General features: G+C 49.8%; 4 protein-coding genes across 4 annotated transcripts; all 4 read left to right on the top strand.

Moving 5' to 3' along the window:
• Positions 1–2,459: 2,459 nt before the first annotated feature.
• PTR2_2 (peptide transporter ptr2) lies at positions 2,460–4,377 on the top strand (the record flags this gene model as incomplete). Its single annotated transcript, XM_053192665.2, has 3 exons — positions 2,460–2,463; positions 2,518–3,919; positions 3,978–4,377. 3 exons carry the CDS (start codon positions 2,460–2,462, stop codon positions 4,375–4,377), a joined length of 1,806 nt encoding a protein of 601 aa, XP_053050022.2.
• Positions 4,378–9,745: 5,368 nt separating this feature from the next.
• On the top strand, positions 9,746–11,562 carry N0V96_011781 (uncharacterized protein; the record flags this gene model as incomplete). Its single annotated transcript, XM_065759395.1, is given in 6 exon segments — positions 9,746–10,111; positions 10,184–10,283; positions 10,352–10,420; positions 10,473–10,972; positions 10,992–11,082; positions 11,153–11,562. The coding sequence occupies 6 exon segments, from the start codon at positions 9,746–9,748 to the stop codon at positions 11,560–11,562; spliced, it is 1,536 nt and encodes a 511-aa protein (XP_065611959.1).
• A 478-nt stretch (positions 11,563–12,040) lies between these two features.
• Positions 12,041–13,649, top strand: N0V96_011780 (uncharacterized protein; the record flags this gene model as incomplete). The annotated part of the gene is made up of 3 exons (XM_053192667.1): positions 12,041–12,064; positions 12,115–12,590; positions 12,647–13,649. 3 exons carry the CDS (start codon positions 12,041–12,043, stop codon positions 13,647–13,649), a joined length of 1,503 nt encoding a protein of 500 aa, XP_053050024.1.
• Positions 13,650–17,669: 4,020 nt separating this feature from the next.
• On the top strand, positions 17,670–19,583 carry N0V96_011779 (uncharacterized protein; the record flags this gene model as incomplete). Its single annotated transcript, XM_065759394.1, has 5 exons — positions 17,670–17,819; positions 17,885–18,272; positions 18,330–18,865; positions 18,926–19,035; positions 19,100–19,583. The coding sequence occupies 5 exons, from the start codon at positions 17,670–17,672 to the stop codon at positions 19,581–19,583; spliced, it is 1,668 nt and encodes a 555-aa protein (XP_065611958.1).
• Between the last annotated feature and the right edge of the window lie 1,243 nt (positions 19,584–20,826).

Below are 20,826 nucleotides of genomic sequence, written 5' to 3'. Positions count from 1 at the left end.
TCAGGTTATAAGAGTTAGTTGATTGGTGTACTGCCTCGGAATCATGTGGAAGCGGATGAGAAAAGTTACAACTGAAGTAGTGTCTCACACATGACAAGTCCAATGGTGGATCGTGAATCTATTTGGCTATGAGGGCCCAACGTTTAGCTAATGTCCCCTCGAGGCTTAATTTGAAGTTGCTACCCCGCGCTGACATGAACCTAACGTTGAATTCACGGCCAAAACCATCGAGTTGTACGAACTTGAGGGGTCGCGTTGGGGCGAAAAGCAATTTCTTGGGATTATGCTGCAGAAAACAGCTGACTGGGGTTCTTTGACCTTGAAAGGTGCTGCACTTCATCAAGACACTTTATCCAGCGGGAGAAACGCATTTTAAAGTATCTCACATTGTTTACCCTAGGGCCGTCATGGATAACATCGGGTAGTTCAATGGAATAGTGCATCAGCTACATCTACCTTCGCAAGCGAGAGAAACAAAACCTTACGTTAGATTAGGTAGGACACGACTATGTTTTGAATACTTCCATGTCAGCTGAAACACACACTCTACGCAGATGGTTGATCGCATATCCATATTTCGGCCTAGTTGATTCGTTGTTAGTTTCCGTCTTAGTTGCCGGCTACAGCTTACTCGAAGCAGAAGTAGAGTCAGGATACCAAACAGGGCTTAATCTTATGGGTCACTAAGTACACCATGTACGTTAAAATAGTTTCGTCCAAGTCAAAGTTCAGAGTTCTTGAGACTGGCCAGTAATCGCGGGAGCCTGCATGCTTTGATCTAGCTCTCTCAACATGTATCAGCTTGAGAACCATGAAGATACGTAGTTCGTTCGATACATTGAGCCGTGATGTAATGATAAAGCATTTTTTGATTCTTGTAGACTAGATAAACTACAATGGCTTGACTACCTGGCTGTGACATCACTTACAACTGTTCGAGACCAATTTAAAATAATTTGTGCTAGGACATCTGCGTAGACACATGAGACTAACACGAGAAGCTTCCTTAACCCCTAGGATGCTCGTCGATGGACAATGATTCCGGACATAAAGGCAGTGTCATCTGTTCTTATGAACAGGCTGTGAGTAGAAACTTTAGGTACCAAAGTCTTATTCGTGAGCTATGGGGAAATTCGCAAGCATCACGTACCAGCATATCTATGTCGAGGAGAAATCTTCGAGCCCTTCACGCCCTTCTTATACTGCGAAAGGGAGAAAATTGCATAGTAAAACTTGACACTCGCTACAATGGATGGCGTGCTTTCACGGTAGGCTTGGAAGTTGGAACGTGCCTCGAGTGCTCTTCGAGTGTGGAGAATGCCCAACCAGGTTTCCCACTGCCAAGCATCGCAAACCTTAAAGATTGCGCGAGAATTACACAGTCAACAACACCAAAAAGCCGCAAGAACTTCAGAAACGACGTCTCTTGCGCCTGTTCGGGCGTTCTCGCCGCATCTCTCTCACTCACGAATGACTCGCCCCGGCTTGGCCGCCGAGACATCTTAAACAAGAAAAGGGGGCGGCGAAGGATACAAATACTCACTCATGCCTCGGCAAGATGACAATGATGCCATCCTTATAGGCCATTTTGGTCTATTTGTTACGCAACCAGAGCTGGGATTGAAGTTGGGTGGATTATGGCGACATTTCTAGTTTTTCACAACAGCTCGCCCGACTGAGGTTGCGCCGGTCCCAAGCACTAATAAGCTTTCGGTCGTCCCGTCCGGTGGCCAACTACGGCAAGGGGAGAAGCAAATTCAATTTCGAGGTTCGGGGACATCTCTGCTCTTGTTGGATGTGTAACGACAAAATCCCCCACTCTCGCAATCACGCAATCGACGTCGTGGACTCCCGTCATGGAATGCCGGCGGATAAAAGACCGATAAGGGTGTTGATATCGGCCCGCCTCCATATCTGTTGTGGGCATGGGGTCCCGCTGGCCGGGGAAGTGGGCAGCAAACATGGTAACGTTCCGCTCTTGAAGTTTCCCAAACACCCAAGATAAGCGGCATTTGGATGCTGTTATATTCAAATAATGCGAGAAGTTGTTCGGACTTCTTATAAGTTGTGAAAAATTCGTCGCTTTCTAGGCTTGAGCTGAAAAAGACGTTATCCAGTGCCCAGACGGGAGCTAGCCACCCACTTGCCGGGACTAGGATATGCATGGGGTCAATGACAATGTGCCAATGTCGCAACAAGCTTCCACAAGCTCGCGATCAACCTTGGCCCCGCCTTGGCCTTCTGGGCAGGCCTACGGTTCCTGAACAGGATAGTTCGATGGAGCCCTCCTGTCAACTGGTCTGGAGATCTATCTCTGGATGCAACGTTCCGGGGACTAGCAGATAACATATCAGTGGGTGCGAGGTAGGTCAAAACTCAGGTTCCCGGGCCTCTTCACCTTCTCTTCCTTCAGTCTCGTAACCTACGCTGTCAAGTTATACAGAACGAAGCTGGTCACCATGGGTAAGTTCTCAAGCATATGTTTGACGTACGTCTAGTTTGCTTACATGCCTGCAGCTGAGAATGTTATTGGTCTCAACGTGCACAAGGTCGTCGAGCCCGATTCCGACCAAGGCGTACACCCTGAGAAGGCTCAACAAGTCAGTACTCTTGACGTAGAGTCCCAAAACAACTCCCTCGATCAGACACACTCTGTCATCGATGAAGAGGCCTACCCGACTCCGACTGCTGAGGAGCGATCGACGCTTCGCAAAGTTGCAGACTCCATCCCACTCACATCATGGTCTCTTTGCGTGGTAGAAATGACCGAGAGAGCATCATACTATGGTGTTAAGGCCGCATTCAACAACTATCTCCAATTTCCACTCCCCGAGGGAGGTCCTGGCACCGGTGCTATCGACAAGTCCAAGCCCAATTCCCATGCCGGCGCTCTTGGTCTGGGACTGCAGACAGCCTCTGCCTTGGGTCTCCTATTCACCTTCCTGGCTTACGTCATTCCCATCTTTGGTGCGTGGATTGCAGACGTCAAAATCGGTCGTTACAAAGCCATCGCATGGGGTGTTGGTATTGGAGGTGTTGCCCATGTTATCATGGTCGGAGGCGCTGCTCCATCAATCCTGCAAGCCGGCAAAGGTGTTGCCCCGTTTCTTATCAGCTATTTCCTTCTCGCCATCGGAGCCGGCATCTTCAAGCCAAATGTTGCACCGACTGTCATCGACCAATACAAGCACCAGCGCGAGTACACCAAGGTGCTCAAGTCGGGAGAGAAGGTCATCGTCGACCCTGAGACTACCGTCAACCACATCATGCTGATCTTCTACGCCTTTATCAACGTTGGAGCCTTCTTCTCTATCGCCGTTGTCTACATCGAGAAGTACCACAGTTTCTGGTTGGCATACCTCGTTCCTGGTATTGTCTACTTCCTGCTGCCGCTTTTGCTTGCCGCCACGTACAAGCGAACAGTCAGAATCGCACCTCAGGGTTCCGACCTGAACCGCTTCGTCAAGATCACAGTTTCCGCAATCAAGGCGAGCAAGGGAAACATCTTCTCCAAAAATGTGTGGCAGAACGTCCGCCCTACCGCTCTTGCTGAACGGGGAGTCCATGTCGGCTACTCTGAGAAGGATGTCGATGATGCCCGCCGCACATGGCAAGCTGTTCAGATTTTCCTCTACATCCCAATTTGGTACTTGAACGATGGCGGTGTTGGAAACGTCCAGAGCAACCAAGGTGCGGCAATGACATCTGACGGCGCACCCAACGACTTGCTTAGTCACTTCAACCCCTTGGTCATCATCGTCTTCTCACCCTTCATGGCCAATGTTGTCTACCCCTTCTTGGAGCGTAGAAACATCAAGTTTGGTCGCATCAGTAGAATGACGGTGGGATTCGTTTTGGCCATCATCTCTTCCATCATTGGTGCATTGGTACAATGGCGTGTCTATGAGACAAGCCCTTGGTAAGTTTTTCTACAGATTGACTTGAAAACTAGGGTGGAATACTAACATCCTTTGAAGTGGCTACGCTGCTAGCGACTGCGACGACGTCTCTCCTCTCTCGATTTGGTGGCAAATCCCCAACGTCGCACTCGGTGCCATGTCCGAGATCTTCATCAACGTCACAGCCTACGAGCTGGCTTATGCTCGCGCCCCAGAGCACATGCGATCAACCGTTGTTGCTCTGTTCCTCTTCATGACGGCCTTGAGCAGTGCCTTGGGACAAATTCTTCTTCCGTCTATTGCGGACCCAACCCTCATTTGGGCTTGGGCTGCCCCGGGTATCGCCCTCTTCGTCCAGACCATAGTATTCTGGTTCAGACACCGCCATCTCAACGACGATGTATTCATGACGTACAAAGAAGACTTTGAGAGCGTCAATTCTGGGGAGAAGAAGATTGTTGAGAAAGATGAGAAATGATGAGAAAGTGATACATCTTCAGGTTCAGAAGAGTTCCAGATGATTGCTCGATTGGCACCATAAACCATGTAAACCAGTCACCTGGAAATCTCAAGCCTACCTATCTATATAACAAAAATGATGAATTGTATTACCTATTTTATGCAAGAATATCCAGTATTCTTCATCATGTGTCATGTGTTCCAGTTGTTGTATGCCTCTTACCAGGACCAGCATGGCTAAAGCATTGGACCAAGGTAGCTCCGGCAAAACATCAACGCGGATTAGGAAGTGTGTCTATGATGCACACATGTTTTCTAGTCGGTGTCTGGCTGGCGGCGCTTTTCCGGTTAGAACTTTTGGAGTACATATAAGTTCTTTCATTAGGGTTCGCTCTTCAGTGCCGCAATTACTATGCCAAAGTTGTAACTAGCTTACACCTCCTATCATCATTGTCTCTGCTCAGTATTTCAAACCGTTTTGTTGGTTCACGAGCCTACCCATGAGACTCCAGAGTCATAAGTGCAGTCAGTTGATTGGTGGCAGTGCCATTGAAATTGATAATTTGACTGCCTACTTATCTTGTTGACACTGGCTAATGGAGGGATCAGCTGGCAATCACTTGCGAATATATATGTACAGAAACGTGCTGATCTTATCTCAAGCAACCTGTGAGTGGGAGAGAAGCACGACTCAGATATGGTGGTTCGTAACGTCAGCCAGGTTGTAAGATTTAGGCCGACCCTGATTCGGATCCGATCCGGACCCGACAGCTCGCTGTCGTACCCCAAAGCTCGTTCCTGCAACCTGGGTTTTGGTAACGTAGAGGCCAGAAACCAACAGTTGCATGATCTGACGAACGCAACTTTGAATGATGATAACAATTTGAGCAACATTTGCTTTCGATTACGTGTCTCAAGACTGCTTTCCTCAAGCTTCCACAGTTGTCAATACATGTATTCGTGATATGGGAATTGATGCTTCATTGATCGTATCTGGTCCCTATTCTCCCCAGACATCAAGCGGATGAGCAAACAGAGAGACGAAGGAAAGCTCTTTATACACTTATTACTGAGTGAGAAATCCGGCCGTGCTTTCTCCGACGAACTTTAATGCGGCCGCGGAGCAGACCGAAGCTTGGTGCGTGACACGAGCGTATTGTAGCGACTCGCGGCACGAGTCATTACCAGCGACTTTGTACGTCGTCGCGTGAGCTTTCCAAGCCCTCGGTATCCATCGATGTCGATCAACATTTTAAGACCGAGAGCTGTCATTAAGCGTTGTGAACAGCCTTGATTTATGCTGAATGATCTCTAATAGTGAGCGCAGGCTTCCGGACTCAGATTGCCTACATATTCTACTCATACTTTAGGTACCTCATCAATTGATTACGTTATCGTTACAGTTGAGGAGCTGAGTCAATCTCTGAATGAGGTACAAAAACTACGTTCGGCCTGACTAATAGGAGTTTTGCGAGATGATTTGCCAGGAATTTCTTCCTACAACTATTAGTACTTTGTCGAGTCGAGTTCGAAATTCTAATAAATGAAGGTCTCGACACGAAGCCGCCTTTCCGAGAGACTCGCCTTGTGGCATGGGGACTATTTCCCGTCGTCTGATTGATCAAGACCCTTGTACGGTCGCTCAATACGGCACCCGCGGAGCTAACAACGATATGCTAGGCGTCTGACCGGCGTCTGACCACTACGGGCCATGTGGGATGCCAGAAGCCTCGAGCTGGGGCCCCGTGGCAACTGCTATGAGTGATCTGATACTATCATCTATTTGCCTTTGCCTTCGTTGAGGGACCTTGTTGACTTCAATTACAATTCAATGTTATTGAAGGAAGGAGTTGGCTGAGTGGGCGAAACTGAGAGATTGACTCGAACCTCTGCGGAAAGAACGAGAGATGGTGATGAGCGACATTACATGTCCACATGCAACTTAAATAGACACTCTCGCCCTCTGAAAATTGTAATGTCACCAGGCAGAAATACCACTTCGTTCTCATAGGCAAACACCAATCATCAAGCTACAATGGCCGCCGTTCTCAAGACTTTCGCCCTTGCTTTTCTGCTCATTCAAGGAGCTCAAAGGTGAGCATATCCTCTCTATGCTCGTTTTTTCTGTAAGAAGTGACGAGGGCTGATGATATCTACCAATAGCAAGGACCACAGCAGTCACAATTGCTGCCTTTTGACTCCAGAAGGATGGATCCCCAGAAACGATTGGACGAAGGCAGTCTGTGAGGACCGCTGGGGATCGGTGGTGAGTATTCCCAACAACTGAGTGTGATTTCAGATGCTGACTAAGCCAACAGGCTGACTTCGATGGTGTCAAGTGCATTCAGAGGCCTGGCAACGTCATCAGCGGTGACGACTTCTTCACTGCGTGTAAACTCTACGGGTACGTGAATGGCTACCAACAATGGCAGAGGGGTGCTGGATACCGCGGCACTTGCTCTTGATACATGTATAAGTTGGAGTTGCTATAGTAATATTGAAATTCTCGCCAAATGTTTTCCGCCAGAATCTGCGATAGGGAGACACAGTGAAAGTTTGGCGCGCGTGACTTCGCAAACCTTGGTATGGGCTCAAACAATGAACCACGCCATGCGATAAGCCTTCGCGAATTTCGGTGTTCCTTCAAGTAGTTACTACAAGGTCAGCTCTTGTACCTCGTGTCGAGCAAGACATATGATAGAGGATTGAGAATGTGTGATAAACTCTCCATCCTGCACCCCCGGCATGGGCGTTTTGATGTTGTTAGTGGAAAGTTGGATGTTGATCACCTGGCGCCAAGGGAGGCTTGTCTAGGAGGCTCAGAAAACTGGACGGAGTAGCGCGCACTCATCTGCTCGAGATGAATTTACTCAAGTGTGGAACCGACTTTTCGCTTCTTAGAATTAGAGTTTATTCAAATGAAACTGGTCATGACAAGACGGTTGAAAGTTGCTGGTGCCTTCTACCAAAAAAAGGACCATTGTTGTGGTAAAGGTTAGATAATCGAGCCTCACTTCTAGATAATCAAAGCCTAAGTATGGTAAGAGGTAACGTGCCTGATATCCCTATGATTTATTGTCTGTCTTGATTGAGTTCGAGTCAAAAAGAGGCCGGAAGACCAAGTTAGGGCATGTGCAGTGATTCAGCGAGGATAAGGTCAAGGGCACTGAAAGTCGCTGTCAACGTCTGCAATAAGGCACTGTCGTCAGTGCAATTTCTTATGCGTCTCAGCCATGGAGAAAGCTTAGTCCGAAGGCGGTGGGATACTTCTTATTGTAAATTATGCAATTGGATATTCGATGGATTTACACTTGATCACGGACAATCTTGCCAGTTGAACACGAATCAAGGACACTCGAGCTCTGAATGTATGGTAAGCATTGAAAGAAGAGTGGTTGGAACAACGATTCAGAGTAGTTCTTTCTCAATGATTCTTAACAAGGGGCTGCTTGCATGCTGGCCCCTGCTGTGCGAGTGCCGCAGGGAATATTTGAGGCGTAATCTTAAAGTCAAGTTAGCGGCGCCGCAATGCGCTTGCGCTCCCCTACAGCGTACGAGTACAGAAACTTAATTGGTATTGCTCAGGTCTTCGTACTCTGCCTTATAGGTAGTACACGAACCCTGCAACATGTGTATCCAGTCAACGATTTGGTGCGAGCAGAGAGACGATTACTGATTCGACAGCTGACATTTGTCGACGTATGGGTTCAAACCGCGGCGAATTCCCACCAGGGCGATCAGTTACGCGCCGGTCCCAATGATTCTGGTACGAAGGCGTTGAGCTCTAAGGCGAGAATTTCCTGTCGGGGTACCATGAGGCAATGCATTTGGATTGTGGAACCTAGAGGACACACAGACAGGTCTCTTCGCCCTTCCGCACGTCCACTTCTGAGAGTAGCGGAGGCGAGTCACTGCTTTCTGCTCATGAAGGACGGAAAAGGAGTGTACAGGTCGGTTTGAATAGCGCTTTGGAAGGTTGTGGTCTTCACAATGCAAATTAATGGGCCCTGGAAACCACTGGTAGTATCTGCAGTCGCAGAGGAACCTACAGAAGACTAGTAGCTGCAACCTCAAGCAATACGAAAGGAGCTGTCGGATCCGGCCCGGGGTTCGGGCTGGACCGACAGCCCGACCTTACGTGAGTCTGCTAGCTCTACTGGGAGCACAGAGATTCTAGGCACTTTGCGCAACAGGCAAGCTGTGAAGCGATGGGTTTCTGCCGAGTTTGTGCTCTTTCGGAGCTGTGTGGTGGGTTGACAACTAGCCTCTGATATGTTGATTTGAGTAACAAATAGGGTCAAAGGCAACATAGCACGGCTCTGACCATTCATAGGGAAGTATGCCGAGTGCCCGGCACGCCGACCCAACCCGGAGGAACCGCTGATTCAGCGGCGACCCACACCGGATTCTACAAATCGGCATCGTGACGAAAGGTCTGAGACACCGTGAATGGGTAGTCCGGCTCCCCGCTCACGCCCGCTAATCATTTCACCGCCGTCAACATTGGCCCCTGGCTGAATGAATGCTGGCGGAAGGCTTGATGCGGCTTGGCGTAGGCGAGATCCCGTGTGGATCGTCCCTTGCCCTACCGCACATGGGAGCGCTAGCGGACCGGATGTCATCCTGCATCGCATACCTAATTGTAACCGTGTACAGCTCTCTGAGCGAATCATCAGCACCGGATTACGGGAAATAAGTTCCGTGACAAGGAAGACGAGTTGTGACTGCCAAGCTTGGGTGACAGTGTCATAAAGCCCTCGCTAATGGAGTGTTCAGCACATCATTGTCCGAACTACGAGGTCTCCCACCATAAGTCTCACGTCTTCTGACGTCTCTGCAAAGCGGAAAGGATCTTCAAACAGCCGGGCGCCAATATTGAGACGATGGCTGGGAACACTTCATAGGAGACGAAAAATTCACTGTAGGGAGTATCTGTTAAGAGGCGGTAATGTAGTTGTCCAACCTGGTTGTGCTACTCTACCATAGCTGAGACAGTGTGCGAGGTATATGCTTCATCCTGTCAGTCATGGAAGGTGACCGATTTGTTTGCATCAAACACATGCCGCGCACCCCCGCAGCCCCAGATCTGTGGTGACCCTAGATTCAACACTTGCCTTGGGCCCACGTAGGACTACGGGAAGATGCCTATATCCCGCCCGAGCGGCGAGTGAGGGGGAATAAGTTTTCACCTCTTGTTGTTTCGCCATACTAGCTCCTCATTGACGTCAACTCAGGGTCGAATACCTGGTGACAACCATGCTGAAGCTCATATAAATACTAACCCATTACCTCCTCTCACACGCTTCTAATTCTCAACAGGATCGCAAGAAATCAGAGTCTGTTTCCAACCTTGAACCTTTATTTCTTCAAAACACAAACCGCTAGTCATGGACGGAGCTGGAGCTACAAGCCCCCTCTTGGGAGAAGCAAGATACACTCTCGATGGCTCGTCCAAGCCCCTGTCTTACTTCTTCACGACTATCCTACTCATCATATTTGTTTACTCCCTTCAGGGCACAAAGCTCAATACCCCATGTATCAACCAGAAGGGAAGATTCGAACTTACGGACAGCCGACCTAAAAGAAACTTCCTTCTCAACGCGAGGAGGTTGATGCAGCAATGGTTTACCGCGAATCCAAACAAGCCCATCCAGATGATCACCGACATGGGCAGTACGATTGTGCTGCCTCCCTCGATGGCAAATGAAATCCGCAACCATAGTGACTTGAGCTTCACCGCATTCTCCCAAGAGGTTAGAAGAGCCTTCCCTGAATGTGTATAATATTACAGAGGACGAAAAGATACTGACAGGTCACCATTTCAGTTCTTTCAAACGAAGTATCCCGGCTTCGATGCATTCGCAGAAGGGGGACATGACAGCATTACACTGGTCGTCATTAACAAAGACCTTACCAAGCAACTAGGTACGAACAATAATCTCGGATCATTCTAAGCTTCACCAAATTACGCGACGCTGACGATGCGATAACAGCAAAGGTCACTGAACCCTTAGCTGAAGAGGCCTCCCTGGCCCTCTTGAAGATATTTACGGCAGAGAAAGGTACAAGGAGCAAAATGCCCAACTAGAATGGCGATTCACTGACTTTGGCCAGAGTGGCACTCTATTCCCATGCGCGCAACCCTCCTCCACTTCATCGCCCGCATCTCTTCTCGCGTCTTCCTTGGCACCGAACTCTGCCGAAACGAAGCTTGGCTCGAAATCACCAAGAACTACACCCTCAATGGCTTTACTGCCGGTGACCGACTTCGCGAATATCCCCCATTCCTCCGGCCCATCGTCCACTGGTTTCTCCCAGGCTGCCAGGAAGCACGTAGACAGATCAAGGCGGCCACCAAAGTCATTCAGCCCATCATTGACGAGCGAAAGGTCCTCAAGGCCAAGGCGGTCGCCGAGGGTAGACCGGAGCCTGTGTACCAAGACGCTATTGAATGGTTCGAGCAGGCTTCCAAATCCAAGGGCACTGCGTATGACCCTGCTTTAAGTCAGCTATTCCTGTCGACGGTCGCCATTCACACAACTACCGATCTTTTGGGCCAGGTTTTGGTTGATCTGGCGAAGCATCCCGAGGTCATCGAGGAACTCCGCAAGGAGGTTCGAACTGTGCTTCAAGAGGGTGGTTGGAAGAAGACGTCTCTCTTACAGCATGAAGTTGCTTGACAGCGTTGTCAAGGAAAGTCAGCGCATCAAGCCGCTGCAGCTCGGTAAGTGCATGCATCACAGCTCCGGCCTCTGTTGCTTTGATGCATGGTCTAACTCATACTGTCTTCACAGCTAGCATGCAGCGTATCGCCGTCAAGGACATGACTCTTTCCGATGGGACTTTCATCCCCAAGGGAGCGAACACGGCCGTGTCTTCCCACTCCCAGTGGAATGCCGCGGTGTACCCGGAGCCGGAAAAGTGGGACGCTTACCGTTTCCTCCGGATGCGAGAAAAGCCTGGCAAGGAAAACGTGTCGCAGCTAGTCAGCACTTTGCCGGAGCATCTCGGCTTTGGCCACGGCAAACACGCTTGTCCCGGTCGCTTCTTCGCCGCAAATGAGATCAAGATCGCTCTCGTGCATATCCTACTCCAGTACGAGTGGAGACTTCCTGCCGGGGCCGATACCTCGATCACGGACTACGGCATCACTCCGGTTTTGAACGCCGGCTTGGAATTGGGAGATTCGGAGGCGGGTCGATGAGGTTGACTTGACGTTCTGAGCCACAGCATTTCCGGTATCGATCAATACCAGATGTGGTATTTGGAAGAACACTTCGAACTGCATGGGAAACGTAGAGGGCCTAGATCATATTACGGAGGGTGGCTTGCCATTGGTGTTCAATAATTAAGGGTCTCTTAGTCCTCCTGCGGCTCTCCAAATTCGCCAACGCTTCAAGATTGGCCTAACTAGTGGGTAGTTGCATGGACCTCAAAGGTTCTCGATATTTGGAAGACATATGTCCCGCTTAATTGGCTATGTGTTGAACAAAGACGTCATCTTGACTACTCGGCATCATTTGGAGGCACTTCTTGAGATGCGGGGTCGCGGCGAACTAGAAATTCAAGTCGGCTATATATCTCCGCACCTATATGTAGCCTGCATCAGACGCATCCCCATAGCTATTACGTAGAAATTTCATTTACATTGCACTGAAGTTACTGACCCAACTATTAACATTATGGCTCAAAATCTTCCTTTCAAGGTGTGTTATTTGGTTTTCATATCAGTTGCCTGCTCTGCTGATACCATTAGCTCGCCAATCCCGATCTACTCAAGACGGACGCCTACGTCCACGGCTCTTGGGTGACGGCATCCTCTAAAAAGAGATTCGAAGTTGAGGACCCAGGAACAGGCAAAGTCTTTGCTTCAAGTCCAGACTTTGACCGTTCCGATGTCGACGCAGTGGTGAAATCATCTCACGAAGCTTTCCAGACATTCCGCTACGAGAACCCGAGGTCTCGGGCCAAGAAGCTCTTAGAGTGGGACCATCTCATTCGCGAGAATCGCGATGACATCGCCCAAGTTCTCACTCACGAGTCTGGCAAGCCTCTAGCTGAATCGCAAGGCGAACTTGACTATGCCCTTGGTTTTACGTGGTGGTTCGCTGGAGAAGCCGAGCGCATCCGAGGAAACATCTCAACGCCATCTGCACCTAACCGGAGAGTTGTGGTCGTGAAGCAGCCAATTGGTGTAGCTGTCGCTCTGGTGCCCTGGAATTTCCCTATTGCGTAAGTATTTAATCTCAAACCACGGCTATTGACTTGCAGTCCTGACAACGGTTTAGCATGATTCTACGTAAGGCCGGCGCCGCATTGGCAGCAGGATGCACCATGATTGCGAAGCCATCGCCTGAGACACCACTGACGTGTCTCATTCTCGCCCACCTAGCCACAAAGGCAGGATTCGGGCCTGGTGTTTTCAACGTCATCACAACGTCCCTCGACAATACCCCCGAGGTGGCAGAAGCTCTGTGCAAACACCCTCTAACGAAGAAGGTCTCCTTCACGGGCTCGACCAACATCGGCAGCCTGATCGCCAAACATTGCGCCGAGGGCCTCAAGAAACTTACCCTGGAGCTTGGCGGAAACTGCCCCTTCATCATCTTCGACGACTGTAACCAAGACCAAGCTCTGGAACAATTGCTTGCACTCAAGTGGCGTCACGCAGGCCAGGCGTGCATCACGGCCAACCGTGTCTACATCCAAGACGGCATCTACGAAGAGTTCCTGGAGAAGCTAGTCGAGCGAACAAAGAAGATCAAGATGGGCCACGGAACCAAGTCGGACACGACCATGGGACCCCTGACGACGCCCCGCGCCATCCCGAAAGCCCAAGCTCACGTCAAAGATGCCGTAGAAGCCGGTGCAAAGGTCGTACACGGCGGCCGAAAGGGAACAGAAGTCGGTCTGGATGCTGGATACTTCCACGAGCCGACTATCCTGCGCGACATGAAGCAGTCTATGCTACTCAGTCGCGAGGAGACGTTTGCACCCGTCTTGGGCTTGTATAGATTCAAGACGGAAGACGAGGCGGTCCAATGGGCCAACGATACGAGCATGGGTCTGGCCAGCTACTTCTTCACCAAGAACATCGATCGCACGTGGCGGCTGATGGAGAACTTGGATGCTGGAATGATCGGGATGAACACTGGTAACTCGTCGGCGGCTGAGTCTCCATTTGGCGGTATGAAGCAATCTGGCTACGGAAAAGAGTCTGGAAAAGACGTGGCCATTGAGGAGTACCTCGTCTCAAAGACTGTGACTATGACTCTGGAGGATCATTACTGAGGCAGGAATATTGCAAATGTTGAAGGCAATTCTATGTAGCAGTCCCTATGCTTTCTGTGCAGTGTACCAGATATGTTCGGTGGGCAATGAATACAGTCAAAGTTTCCAAATTCCCCAAAAAGCCCAAAGAAGAATCAAGCTTGGCCGCCTGGTCAGACGAAGCCATCGTCATACCCGGGTTACTCCTCCGCATTGCAAATCGGCGCCTGGTACTACCTCGAAGCCAGTCGGGGCAACGAAGTTTCCGCACCTCCCATTGTCGCAAACGCCTTGTTTTACGGTATTACCGCATGCGCGTCCGTTGGCTGCGACCTGTTGGGGGGTGGGCTTGTTCCGTTTCGCAAAGTCGCTGAACTCGCGTGGGATCAATGTGATGGCGAGAGCTTCGCCTCGTTTGCCGCGTGGTCTCGGTGCTATTGTGATGCTTTAGCTTGGCCGCAGAGCATTGCATCTCTAGAACTGATGCTTACCCGCAAAGACGCCTTCTGAAAACAACAGCACTGCGAATAGAATGTCGCTAAAACGCATGATGCACTTGGGGGGAGGAGGTGGATCTGAGTAGGCCTGCGCAAGAAAGGCCTCAGAACAAGCAGAGTATATGCAGACCTTGTTCGTCTTCTGTTGGCCTTAGGAAATTCGACCACGCCTCATCAAGAACTCTGGTATATGTGCAAAGTTGAGGTTGCACACGCAGCGACCTCTTGGGTCGTCTTGGGTAGCAAGCTGGCTGATGTGTACGATTGACGTCGCCACGATACATGATACTTGTTTTATGTCGGAGCCCGTGCCGTGAGACGATGACAATTTGCGGGTCTTTCGGATCTGCGTAAAACTTGCGAGCCGTTGATCATGCAAAAAAGGCGTGAAGCCTGTTCCCAGTCTATCATCCGACAAATCTCATACAACCCTGGTTGGGGTACCCTGGGCCGCATGATTGGGTGATTTTCGGACCGTTCCTCCACAATATGCATTGTTCAAAGCTCTAAGAGAACACGAAGACTGAAATAGTATTATCAAAGGATTCAAGGCTGATATTGATTCAAAGGAAATATATGCGCAATAGTCGTTGATGTCTTGTCAGGCCGTCGGTAGTTCCTGTGCAGTCGCGCTGCTGCAATGATTGAGACGGAAGCCACGGTTGCTAGATCTAAGTCAGGCATTGCATTTCTGACTTCATCGGACACAATGTTGAAAGACTTTTTAATTAGATTGAAGAGCACATGTCAGTATCAAGAAGAGTGAGGCGTCTTATTTTAGTTTCGCGTTTGCTGACTATTAAGCGGCAAGTGCACATAGGAACACAGAGTTCTATCGTAGCTTAAAATAGAGCACACAAACTTTTACACAATTGGTAGATTTCCGTAGGATAAACCCGAAAGGTGCTGCCAAAAGTCATATCCTTCCGCCATACCGCTGTCCTGCAAGAAGGCTGGGTCCATCATCATCGGCATATCATCAGGAGCAGTGTTAGTCGAACCAATCTTGGATAAATACCAGCTCCTGATTCCCGAGTAATTCTCGGCGTAAGCTGCCACCATCCGCTGACGACTGCTTAGAATCGTGCTGCTAAAGCTTGTGACGCGAGGTCCAGTACTGCACCGGTCACTTAATATTTGAAGTGTTTCGGCCAGATCTAGGTTCTTTCTCGCCGTTTCGAGGTCCCAATCGTGGTCCTCCACACTCAGAAGTCCAGCTGCTTTGATGATGGCTAGTGCCAGGCGGAGGATTGACACGAATGTGAGAGTAGGGTATGTTTCTACATTCAGAGACAGGAATGCATTCAAGAGCTCCTGGGTGCTTGTGAAACAGCGCCACATGATTCGAGATCTGAGGTGGGGTTTCTAAATCCGTGATCCCCGTTCGCGTGTATGGCAGGTTCGAATAGTCGAATCCGCATGGCCATGCAATGATCGTGTAAAAGGTCTATTAGAAGTTGTCAGCGGCTTCCAAGTCAAGCTCAGGACAGAGATGGGGCATACGGTTTGAACGAAGATGCGTTGGTAAGGAGTCGACGAACGACTCGAGCTCCTTGTGAACGTTGGCAATAATCATGGCATGAAGGCCGTCGAATGGTTTCTTGTTGCTACCCTGAATGTCGTTCCTTTCCCCGAAAATATCGTCGACTTTGAGTGCAATCTTTATTGCTTTTATCAAATGCACCAGCAAGGAGTCGGTGGGAAGCTCATTGTCGTTTGACAATCTCTCGAACAGTCATCAAAGTAACGTGCAAAGTCCAGTCGGGACGATCTATCCAGGAGGCTGCCAAGTCTAGAAAAGTTGTCACGGTAAGCTTCGAACAGCGAAATAATGGTTTAGATATCTGGCAGATTCTTACACAGAATTGATGTAGAAGAGTCCCAGCACAGCGCGGCGGCCTACATTGGTATGTTGTGATCGGCTGCCATAATCGTCTCTCAGATGCGCAGCATTTTCGACAATTGATCTGGAGGTAGATGTTGAGAGGTCGGGGCGCTTCGTCAGTCCTAAGTCCTCTGCTAGTCCTCGGGCGAGGTGCATCAGGCTTGTATCGGAGGATGTCGCGAAGTAATGGATGTCGTTCCTAGAAGAATGTAAAGATCAACAATACTTAACTGAAGTACCTTGGGAAGGAGTTAACTCAGGGTTTCTCACCAAGCGAAGAATACTAGCAATGATTGTAGGATCTCCAAGCTCCTCTCAAGCAGAACCACGACTCGATGCGCGATATGTTGCCGAAACCATCTCTTGAATACTTCGCTCGAGTCACCTTCGGGAGGCTTACATGTCCAGATGACAGTCTTCAAAAGCAGCGGTTTGTCTCTATAGAGTTCTTGTGCATCGCAGGAGGGTAACGGAACGAATGGGAATTGAGGAACCATGTCGGACACATACAGCTGGAGAATCATGTTGGCTTCTTGCAAGGTGACTCGATATCCTGGGATGATTGTTAATATTCCTTGAAGCAACTCGACCGGTGTTGCGGCCGAGTTCAATGGCGAATAAAAATCATCTGATTGGGGCTGCGATGTCGCTGAATGGACATTGATCGATGACGATGGGTGGCTGTCTGAAGCCTGACTGTTTCGAGCTGACTGCTCGCGGTCGCGATTCAGAAGCGACATGATGTCGTCCAACTTCCGTTCAAGCACTTTGGTATGTCTGCAGGACCGCAGCCTCGGTTAGTTTCGAGTTCTTGTGTTGATGGGCAGAGACTTCATACGCTGCCTTTCCTCTCTTCCTGTTGACTTGCGACGGTGCTCTAGAACAGTCAAGACGGTGGCTAGAGCATCTAAAAGATGAGTGCGGTCAGTTAGAAATTTATAAACCTGGCAGCTGTACAAACCTTTGGCAAATCTCGGGGTCAAGACTCGCAGTCTCCGGCCAAATGCATTTTGCCTTGGCTCGGGAACAGCTCGTACATGCCCTGGTGCTGCGGCGAGGTGATGCAACAGACATTGTTGAGCCACCTGATCCGGAATCGTCGGCACCGATTCGTCCCCGGGATGAACAAATGTTCTGAAAGGTCCGGTGCTTCCTTCTGGGAAACAAATACCTTTGGTCTCCGCGGGATGAGAAGTTGGGGGTAGGAGGGAAGAAACCGACCGGGCCGGGAGTCTAAAAGCCCTCCTAGAAGGGGTCCGATCGCGACAAACAAAGAACCTCCAATCACAAGTGCCGTGCAGCGCAGAAAAGGTTAGAGTGACTCAGTCGAGGATCTTGCGGGGAGCATTTTGCTTCCCGCCGCCGGCGAGGTATCCACAACATAATTTCAATGTCAAGAAGTTGCGGACAAGATGATGTACTTTAAGGGCACCAAGGCTGACTTGCCAATTCTCCAAAACGTCTCGCAGTTAGTCTTTTCCTTTCTAGATTTCATTCCGCTGCTGCTACTTTTCTTTTTCAATCTCTGTAATAGACCTTCGCTCTTCTTTCCTTCCCATTCGAAGAATAATGCGTTCTGGTCAAATTGTCAAACAGCGCCAGCCTGTTTCCACCGTTGAAGAAGATACGACTATCAACCATTCAAACTACCACTCAGTCATGGACTCCGTCGAGAAGAAGACATCTCGGAACGAGGCTCCGGAGACGATTGATAGCAACCCGGAACAAGCCTCGCCCGAGTACGTTCAAGGCCTTCCACTGGTCTGCATCATCGTCGGCCTTACTTTAGCCGTCTTTTGCTTATCACTGGTAACGTCTTCTCCCAATTATTGTACCACTAAAAGATGTCACTAACGGCTGCAATACACTTCTAGGACCGCACCATTCTCGCGACCGCAGTCCCCAAGATCACCACCGAATTCAACTCTCTCAATGACGTGGCCTGGTACGGCTCGTCATACCTCCTGACGACCTGCTGCTTCCAGCTTATGTTCGGCAAGCTATATGCCGAGTTGAGAGTTACTTGGGTATTTCTTGCTGCTCTCTTCTTCTTTGAGCTTGGAACAATCGTCTGCGCCGCCGCCCCTAACTCGATCGCCTTAATCATTGGAAGAGCCATCTCTGGCATCGGCTGCGCTGGTCTGTTGTCAGGAACGTTCATCATCATAGCACAGAGCTTCCCAGTCCACAAACGGCCCATCTACACCGGCATGATTGGAGGCATGGCTGGCGTTGCTGAAATCATCGCTCCCACGCTGGGAGGTCAGTAGGGAACTGCGTTGCTGGTGTTACTGTTATAGCTAACAGCGTTTGTCCTAGGTGTTTTGACTGATAACGCTACCTGGCGCTGGTGCTTCTGGATCAATCTTCCTCTCGGCGCGATCACAGCCGTAGTCGTGTTCCTGTTCGTCAAACCCCCTGCCGACGCGGAGCCCAAGCAGCCCAAGTCCATCGGCGCGTTCCTCAATAGCATGGACCCCATTGGCACTGTGCTGTTGATGCCCTTCATGGTTTGTCTCCTATTGGCTCTGCAATGGGGTGGAACGACATACGCTTGGAGCAACTGGCGCATCATCCTTTGCCTTTGCCTATTTGGCGTCCTCTTTGTCGCGTGGCTGGGCATCCAGTACTATCGGGGCGACGACGCTACCTTACCGCTTCGTCTGATTCGCCAACGGTCTGTCGCGAGCGGTATGGTGTTCATGCTCGGCGTCAATGGAGCTGTCTTCGTCATCGTTTACTATGTCTCGATTTGGTTCCAGGTCGTGAAAGACACGACTGCGGAGCAGTCTGGCATAAACTTCTTGACTTCGTCGACAGCTGTCTCTGTCTCGTCAATCCTTTCAGGAATTATAGTATGTGGGAACTGAACTGAAACTAAGCTGGTTCATTTGCTGATATCGACTGTTTTGTAGACGTCCAAGGTCGGGTACTGGGTCCCTCAGATGGTCATCAGCACTGTTCTCACCTCAATCTCATCCGGACTCATCTTCAGATATGAGGTTGAGACAACGACTGCGTACTGGTATGAAAATCGCCTTTCTATAGCCTCACGCTGTAGCTAGTATCACTGATGCAGTATTGAGCAGGGCGGGCACTCTCTTCATGTTCGGATTCGGCGCTGGCATGGGCATGCAGATGCCGCTCGCCGCTATCCAAACGGTACTCAAAGGAGCCGATGTGTCTCTGGGCACATCCAGCCTCATTCTCGCGCAGACTCTTGCCGGCTCCATCTTTCTCTCCGTTGCACAAAGTTTGTTTCAGAGCAGGTTGTTGGTTGAGTTGGCAGCACAGGCGCCTGAAGTTGACGCCCAATTCGTTGTCGGACACGGTGCGTCTGGGATTAAGGCCATGGTCGCGCAGAAGTACGGCGACGCAGCTGCAGTCGGGGTGCTTGGGGCGTATAACCACGCATTGCGGGCATGCTTCTTGTTGTGCATCGTCCTATCCTGCTTGACTGGTATTGGTGCACTGGGAACGGAATGGAAGAGTGTCAGAGAGGACACGCCGAAGGATACGGCTGATGATGGACAGGCCGCTTCCGGTGGCGAGACACCGCGCAGCAACATGTGAAGACAAGCCGTCTGGTGGGCTGGGGGCGTCAGCTATGTCCTATCACCAAGTTGTCACAAGTCTGTACCGAGACCTCGTCAAGCCTTTCACGTTCTTGACACGGCGGTTACTGATTACTCTTGATCACATGCACGCAAGGGAACATGTGGTTTCCTGTTCTTGCCAAATTCTCAAAACAATAGTTGTATTAAATTTGAGTCTGTTTGCTAGACGAATCTATTTGCGAAATCAAGACTCGTAGCCTGATCTAGTATATGCTTTCTTTGGTGGTTGTGGTTTTTTGACAATGTCGTCTTTAGTCTATGAGACTATCAATTTGGCTATGGGGAGTTAAGTTGCTCGAACTCGGCTGTCGGCAAACGAAGTTGCACGGGCAATTGCAACTTCGTTTGCCGACAGCCGAGTTCGAGCAACATCACTAGCTGTTGAGAATGATACATGTATTCATTTGTAGAATTTTGAATTTGACGTTCGACATGTTGTGTCGTCGACGTCAATTCGTCAACGTCAGTTGCAACCCCCCCCCCCCTTATTGGATTCAATGCGTTGGATTAGTATCAAGGTTTGTGCATCGCCTATGTGCAACCGCGCCTTTTCACGAGGCTTATGGCCTTGCCTAGATCGATGGCTGTTCTGGCCGTTTCACGGGAAAGCATATTTGCAATACTTCCGCGCGTGTCGAAGGCAATTATCCTTTCGGGGGAAACTCTTCTTGCAGCCACTATTTGGGCAGGCGTGGCGCTCTTCTTGTGTCGGCTTGTTGTGCCTGAGGCGATGCTTTTTCATATCCTTGGGCAAGTCGCAGGAATAACTGCAACTGGGGTGTTGGCATGTATGCCTTTTTCGTGGATGACACGATGATTTGACAGATTTGTGTCTGTTCTCTTCGAATGGCGAAGTTGTGTGGCCCGGCAGTAGGTCGGGTTTGTGCCCAGTACCTTCGATTGGCGAAGTTTGTAAACACTGTGGTGTGTTGCTATTTTCTCCCGATAGCAATGATGTTGCTTGGGTCATAGAATTCGAATCGGTTGCTGGCGATTCATAGAAGGAGAGTTCGTCCCAGACCATTTTGTGCGGAAGAGAGAAGTTCGAAGATTGTTCGAATGTGTATTCGTCGTGCTCGAGTTGTTCGAGCAAGTCTGCGTTTAGGCAGCCATCGAGGTACCCAATGAAATCATTGTCATGGGAATCGAAAACGTCTGACGGTCTGGGTGATGTTGTACATGTAATATCCCAGGCTCTT

Source organism: Colletotrichum fioriniae, assembly GCF_027942845.1.
Source record: "Colletotrichum fioriniae strain IMI 355084 chromosome Unknown scaffold_19, whole genome shotgun sequence".
In the NCBI taxonomy this organism is placed as follows: Eukaryota; Fungi; Ascomycota; class Sordariomycetes; order Glomerellales; family Glomerellaceae; genus Colletotrichum; species Colletotrichum fioriniae.
Note: the sequence above shows the minus strand (reverse complement) of the source record. Positions and strands in the feature narration are given on the sequence as shown.